The sequence below is a fragment of the Gavialis gangeticus genome, unplaced genomic scaffold (assembly GCF_001723915.1).
Source record: "Gavialis gangeticus isolate Ggan-Ray unplaced genomic scaffold, GavGan_comp1, whole genome shotgun sequence".
Lineage (NCBI taxonomy): Eukaryota > Metazoa > Chordata > Crocodylia > Gavialidae > Gavialis > Gavialis gangeticus.
The window spans coordinates 30,323,458-30,331,376 of record NW_017728994.1 but is presented as its reverse complement, the minus strand read 5'-3'; the positions used below and the strand labels follow the sequence as shown (position 1 = coordinate 30,331,376).

General features: G+C 44.9%; 1 protein-coding gene across 1 annotated transcript in view; it reads right to left on the bottom strand.

Annotated features, from left to right (window-relative positions):
• Positions 1-1,757: 1,757 nt before the first annotated feature.
• Positions 1,758-7,919, bottom strand: part of NDUFB8 (NADH:ubiquinone oxidoreductase subunit B8) — a 7,226-nt gene continuing 1,064 nt past the window's right edge. Inside the window, exons 3-5 of the mRNA XM_019502514.1 lie at positions 7,224-7,323; positions 4,189-4,344; positions 1,758-1,976 (exon numbers count right to left, since the gene is read on the bottom strand). Of these exons, the coding sequence (XP_019358059.1) occupies positions 1,884-1,976; positions 4,189-4,344; positions 7,224-7,323 (349 nt within the window). The 3' untranslated portion in view covers positions 1,758-1,883. The remainder of the gene's footprint in view (positions 1,977-4,188; positions 4,345-7,223; positions 7,324-7,919) is intronic.

The window sequence follows — 7,919 nt, the reverse complement described above, 5'->3', positions numbered from 1 at the left end:
AAAGACAGTTCCATGGGATGGGCTTATAAGAAGAGAGAGTCAGACGGGGTATTGCTGACTTTGTTTTTGAACAAATCAAACCCCTTTTTAGGTCACCACAGATAACTGAAAGGCAGGCAGGTCCAGGCCTATGCAAGTACAGCATCAAACAAGACAAAGCAAGACAATCTGACTCAGACATGTCTCCCACTCACATTCCCTACTACTTTATGTGAATACATTTGCCACTTCCTCTCCAACCCTTGGGGAACACCTATTCTGCACCAGTGTTATGGTCTACCAGAAATAGCTGTGTTTCACTAGCAAGTTAAATAATTCTCCCTTAAACATCCTGAATTTTCACAGAAATTCAAAACACCAAGGAAAAGCCAGGCTTCTAGATACCCACAGCTTAGAAAGTGCTTTTAAAGCATTCTGGTACAGTGGTCCTCTCTCCACAGCTGAAGGGCAATATGTTGCTGCTGACACCACTCACAGCTACAAGGAATTTGGACAGTTTGAACCTAAGGCTAAGAGGGAGAGCCTGCAGCATGCTACTTGCTTGTTACTGCTGCCCACAAGCCAGCAAAGACTGAGGACCACCATTCCAAGGGAAAGAAAAGTAATAAACAAGGCTGTTATATATGCCTTACTTATACATTAAAATATAACAGCCATAAGAATTTAAGCTAGTTTGAGTGCCTAAATAAAAAAAATAAAAATAACAAAGCCATGGGAAGTACCCAAATTTAAATACTGCAACCTAAACATGTTAACCACTGAATGCATTTTAAAATAACTCCTTATGGATACTTCACTACTCATGGCTTGGACAGTGAAGTATCTCAAAGTCCTATGTAAGTTTGCAAACTATTACAACCAAGTTGAACAGTAGCTGCTCCATCAAGAAAAAGGCAGACAACAGGATATGGAGAAAGTTGTAACTGCAGTTTACACAAATAACTGTCTCCCCCTTGTATCACACACATCCTCCCTCTAATTCCAAGAAGCATTTGATCAGTCAGTTCAGAAGTGTAATCATGTCCTGTAGTATAAATGGCAGTAATACAAAGCTGAGTTACTCCTGCACTGAAGTTGGAAACTAAGGCCACAACTATATGAATGGTACTGTCTCAAGATTTACCTCACTTCAAGGTTGCATAATGTAGCTGCAACGTTCCCTGCACCCACCTCAGCCAAGATTTTCAAGGAATTGCTTGTAATGTGTCCAAGTGGTTATAAGTAGAAGATTCCATCACACAAAGTGGCACTGAAATGAGCTCAGGTTTCTGAGATAGAAGGTGCATCTCAAGTGAGGGTTACAGCTTCAAAGCTTCATGTGGTCCTAATCAAGGTGTACTTAAGGATGTGTCTTTGGAATGTCAGGGAGGGCTTAAGCCAAAGGAAGAAGTTAGACCAAAAATCCTAGGGAAAGTTGTTATTCTTAAAATTGGCAACCCCAGAGCCCTGGCTAGGCAAAAAGTTGTACCCATCCATGAGTACATAGTAGAATTCTGTGTTCTAGTTTGTCTTTTCCTGGCAACACTTAAAAAACTAAACACCCTCCCCTCCAGGTAGCAGGCAGCGTTGCCTACCTAAGTAACAATGGGCTTACTTAATGCCCCATTTCCATATTACACACAGGACCATAACTATCAGATGCTTCCCCCTTCACTCCCAAAAGCAGCATAATATACAAAGGATTCTAGCCTGCTTCAAAGCAATAAAATTACAGGGCTCTGTCACTGGCCTTCCCAAATCAGAGAAAAGCCATCACAAAAGATTGCATAAATGCATTTATCTGAAGTTAAACCTTTTACAACAAGTATTAGCATATCCCGTCTTGAACACTGTGGAAAACTCCAGAGTAGCTGACCCAGGAGAAAAGCTGCATTTCACAAGACTTAGAGTTCATAGTTCTTCACTACAGGGGGCTCTTTGTTAGGATCACCACCTCGTTCCAGGTACAGGTTGTTGTAGGGATATTGTTTTGGCCCCTGGAAAGGAAAACAGATATTAAGTTGTTTATTTGATTCTGCTATTTGTCACCTATTTATATTTAACTTACGCTGAGAAAAAAAGAAAGATCTACCAACCATACTACTAAATACTTACTCAAAGCGTTTTGTATTTTCAACACCCTGGGTGCATCTACATGTGCACCATTACTGCACAGTAATTTATGCCGACTCAGGAGTAAATCTGCTCTTACAGACAGTGTCCTGGTAGCAGGGAAGCCCAGCACGTGCCTGGGACAGAGGTACATGTTGCAGAGAAACCAGCACTGGGAGCTGGGACCAGACCCAGCCCCAACCCTGCCCAGGCTGAGCCAACAAGAGCAGCTCACTTCATGGGGCAGGAAAAGCAGCACCAAGCACTGCAGGCAGATAACGCAACCCCACCCCTGCACGCACGGTGCTGCCTCCTTCCCCTGCAGCGAGTTGGGGGAGGGCCTTTCCCTGCTGCCGGAACCGCAGCTCCAGCAGCAGCATGTACTGTGTGCTGGGCTCTGGCCCACTATCCTTGGACCAGAGGCAGGAACACAAGGAAGAGGTTAGAGCCAGAGCTGGGGCTGTCCAGGGTGCTGACCAGGGCAGGTTGATGGTGAGCAGCTTTATGGCACCTTAAGACATTAACAGCTGCATATGTACACGACAGCCTAAAAATCACTTACTGCATAGTAAATGCATGTGTAGACATGCCCACCTTAAGCAAGCCTTATGGCACTATTCTGAAACAAGCATCACTTTGCTCTTCTGATGGGAAATCTGGGATAGAAGAAAATTAAGAGGCTTGTCCAAAGTCAAAAAGCAGACTAAAACATTGTTTTCAGAAACTTCTATCGAAAAGGTAAATCTACTCTATTCTGCTCCCTACAATTTAAAGTCTGGATCTGCCACAGGCATAAATTGAAGTCTAAAGCACAATGAAATGCAGTTTGACCTGAAAAGAGAGGTAAGACACATTTTACACAGCACACTAGCTAAACGGGATAGTAGCCAGAGAAGGAGTAACAGATCATTCTGCAGCTGTTACTCTTTGGGCATGAAGGAAGCAATATACATCATGAATCCACTTTCACATTGTCCTAGCTTTTTATTCTACCTATTCTGCTCAATTCTAAGAGAGGGGAAGAGAGTAACATTGATACTGAAGTCAAAGAATTGGCATGTGGCCAGGCCCTATTTCCACCTGTACAACTTGTGTTTTTTTTACATTTCTGCAAGTTACACCAAGATTTCGAGTGGACAAACCATCAGCTACTTGGGAAACAAGTTCACAGTAGGTGCTATTACGGCACCCCACCACTAGGTGGCAGATAAGCAAGTAATAAGCCCTTTACCTACAGCAAACTGTTCCTTCCAGATAACTGCAGAAACACAGACCTACAACAGTGCAGTTCCACTCTAGTTTTTTCCAGGGTAATTCTATACCAGGTTCAAGTAAGTAACATTGGTATAGGGCTGTATGCCATCTGTCTGGTTCTTTTTTCCTTTCTTTCCCCCCCCCCCCTTTTTTCCTTTTTATACACACTGGTCTAAAGGCTGAAAACACTTGTGTTAAAAGCACTGTGCATGCAAGTACAATGTTCTAGAAAGTTCTAAGTTTCTAAGTTCTAGAAATAATCAAAATCCTCCAAAAAGAACACTTGGTTTTAAAAGTAGGGTTAATAATGGCTTTAAAACAATGTGAACACACAAACTGTCATTTTTCAATATATTTCAGTAGCATTATTCATCCTCTAGCAGCATGTTCAGGGTAATTTCTATGCCCCATATAGTTAGAGGATATCTAGCATGTATCCTTAACAACAGAGAAGCACTAACTCCACATAGAGGAGGGGGAAATGTGGTTTAACATAAGTAGACCTTTTGGACTGAACAAACCAGAAAGATCTCAGACAGCCACTACAAAGGTAAATGAATAGTCTGATACACAAAGTCTAGAAAAACTGTAATATTAGCTCAGCCAACACTGTGACATTTTATTAGAAAAATCTGTTTCTGCTCAGTTCATCATGCTAGCCCTATTTGGAACAATCACCTGTGAGCCAAGCTAGCTAGCAGAACTTACATGTGCATATTATCAAATTCTTGCCTCTCCGTTTGAATTCAGGAGTCCAGAGAGGACCCCTCTCTGAACATCTAGAAGGGACAGGCAAAGCAGTTACTAGAAATAATTTCCCCCTTGCCCCATCTCATTTCTCACCACAGGCATGTAGGATGGAAAATGATGTCCAACCCAGAACAGGACTGCAATGCAGGCCAGAGCGAATAAAGTCCAATTGACCACGGTGTTCCAAGGTAACATTTCGGGGGTTGTGTCAACACGGGACCGGATAAACATATCAAAGTCCCAGTGCATCTAAATGACAAAGAAAGAAGATCATTTATGCATTATGTCAACATCACTATGCATTTCTCAGAGAAATGTAAAGCACTTTAATATATATTAAACACACCTGAAAGCTAAAAATATCATTCCCATTTTACAGGTGGAGATAAGTCACTTAACACTCTCTGTGTCTGTCCAAGTTCACAGCCAGTTGGAAACATTAGATTGTATCAGGTTGAGTTCCACTACCCCACTCCTATTAGGTGATGCTACATCAGTATAAAAATTCCCTGACCCCATCTTTGTCTACTCAACCACTTCCGATGGGTCTCAGAACCTGTTCCATTTATTCTCATGGTGTTCCTGAAAAGGCATGGAAAGAACGCTCAGTGATTTACAAGGGTGTTCAAGCACCAAGACATATTTGGATTGAGCAGAATTACCAAGTCAAATGACTTCTTGCCACTTCAGAGCAGGTTCTACATCCACATACATGCCTGCACAGCCACAGTCACAGTCACTATTATTTGGTACTGTCTGATTAGCAATGGTTTGGGAGTGGGATTATGGCCTCCACAGGCTGAACACAAATACATTTAAAACTCCACTTAGAGGAGACCTTCACCCCCAAATTGTATCAAACAACCTAAGTATAAGGAGTCACTAGATAGAACATGTAACCAGAAGAAGGACAACTGAGTATATCTGACCACGTACTGCCCTTAGCTACCCCAAGTTCTACTTCACAGAAGCTAGACCTGACTGCACAGTTGTCTGATGTGATAAGAGAAGAGACTCCTACCATTACAACAAGGCCAACTCTTATGAGTAAGGACACAGCAACAAAAAGTAGCTTTACTGTTTCACACGTCTCATCTCATTGAAAGCACCTGTTTTCCACCGATTGGCAGGGTAAGGACAGGGTATAAGCAACAGGCATGTCTCATCTCACAGGAACATTAGATTGGAAGAGGCCTCCCTGGCCATCAAATCCAGTCCTCTACATCCTAAGGGACAGTAAATAGCAGTTGAATCCTTTTCTCAGGCAATACAGCCCACCATACATGGGTATCCATAATGACTTCAGCAATTTGTGAAGTTGTATCCAAAAGCTCAACAAAAAGATGATTCCCTAAACCAGGGGTGGACAAGTATCTGCGCTGAAGGATCACTTAGGGAATTTTGGTGAGCTGTCTGGGCTGGAGAACTGCACCCCCCGCCAACGTATCACCAAAACTCTTGTGGCTCTATCCCAGGGCCCAGCCTCACACCGTTAGAGCCCAGCAATCTTGGGGTCTCCATGGACTGGCCCAGGACCCAAGTGGGCAGAGCACACTCAGCTGGGCAGATGGGATAGGGATGCAGGCAGGCAGGCAGGGAGCAGTATCCAGGAGTGAGACAGGTGGGCAGAGACAGGGCCGGGGGGCTGGGATCCAGATTGCAGGGTGGTGACAGCATGGGGCTGGGGCCTGGGGCAGAGCCACGATCTGCTGCCCACATGCCCTTGCCCGTGAAACATGCCAGTCATAAGGATGTCCAAGGAACAGACTACGGCTCTGTTCCTGGCCCTAGCCCCACACTGTCACTGCCTCATAATCCTGATCCCAGCCCTGTCCCTGGCTGTGCACCCCTCCCAAATGCTGCTCCCTGGCTGGCTGCAGCCCCATCCCATCCACCCAGCCAACATGGGTCCCAGGCAGGTCTCCATGGAGACCCCACCCACCTACTCTGTCTGGCTTCCCCAGCAGTAGTAGGGTGGATGGTTGCCCAGGAAGCTGGGCCAGGTCCAGCAGCAGAAACTGGTAGCAGCAGCATGAGGGAGCCATTGCTGTGGGGGCTGCTGCGAAGCAAATCTAGCCACTGCCCCAACCCCACTGCACACCTGGGGGCAGCAGGACCAGCCACATGTGCCACAGCCCAGGCTGCTGCACAAACCTGGGCCAGGAATGGCCAAGGGACCTGCTGCGAGCAGAATAAAAATCCCTTAACAGGCCAGATCCAGTCTGTAGGCAATTTTTTGCCCACATTTGCCCTAAATCTTTTTGGCAGCATCTATGTTCCTTCTACAAGGAATCTTCATCAAGATTTCATGGCTATTTAACAACATACAGGAAAAAAGAAAACACACACAAACACCATGGCTGTGATGTTGCTATGTGAAAAACATTTCTTTGATCTGTTTTAAATCGCCCCTCTCCAACTGTTATTATCCTATTTTGATGGACACCTTTGGATACCCTGCACAGACACATAAAAGCTAATGTTTTCTCTAGTTCTCTTGCTAAGGGACAGCTCCTGTCACTGACTGATTTAAGCAACTCAGTCCCCCATGGGAAAACCATATATTCTCATCCGTACGAGTTACTAGTTATTGGGATGTGATGCTCAAGAATGAGGAACATGGTATATACGGAGAGCTGTTCTAAAAATCTTTTTTTTCCAGCATCAAAAGTTTCTCACAGCTTCTGACAGCCACCCAGCATTCATTCCATTTAAAGCTATATAGAATAAAGTGGCAGCAATGAATGTATTGGCCAAACTGAAAAGACTTGCATTGATGTGACTGCTTATTAGCCAACACGTCTGAAGCAACTTGATTCTGATGCACGCTCAAATCCCAGTATGGCTGGTTTAGCCTTCTTACTATAGCAGGTATTAAATCACCTGACATTTGTACAACAGGGTACCGCTCTGATGTTCTCGACCTGTTTTCCTCCACCTCTGTGGCTACACACCACAGGAGATTACCCTCTGTTCTCACAGACAGCACTTCTCAAAATGTTGGAATGCAACTGGACAGTGAAGACATTAAATACATTATTAAGTTTTCATTCATGCATCATTAATACTAAACAGAAATAGCTCTAATTTAGCAAGCTGAGGACAAGAACAAGATCCAGACTCCCTACCGGCTCTCCCCAGTTTCGTCTATGAAATGCATGGTCCCAGGAATACCAGGGGTCTCTCTCTTCTTGAGATCGGTTAGGGAGTTTGGGATAATCACCACACCTGTTCAAAACACAAGACAAAAAAGGAAAAAGAGTTGATATATGCTGTGTGGTATGGCAGCAAAACTGTACTAAAATCTGTTAAAATGCAAGAGTAGAACAAGGCATCTTTAGCTACCACAGCTCAGACCTATACTACTTGTAGATTTTAGGCATATTGTCTGCCCCCATGGCCATCACTGTACCAGGCTGCATCTCCAGATTGTTGGGGTTTTTTGCCTTTACAAACTGAAGCTACTCCTGCACTACATGGGACTGTAACCACTTGGCCTATAGCAACAGCAGAAGGAAAACCAAGCTTCCTGATATGGGCGCACTTGTGGCAGCTGAAACGCTCCTGTGTACACAGCCCAGGATGGGTGCAGAGCTGTAGCTGCTGCACCCCTCCTCCCACACTGGACTGTGCTGAGGGAGCCTCAGGGACTTCTTTAACCCCTCAAAACAGGTGAGAATCCCCTCGTGCCCCCTGCACCTCCCTTGCCACATTTCAGAGCCGCTTCCCCAGGGTGCAGGGGCTGGGCTCAGCTGGGGCAGTGACAGCGGTGGGGGGGGGGGATTTCCCTCTCTGCACAGGTTCCCGGTCTAGCAGCTTCGGGG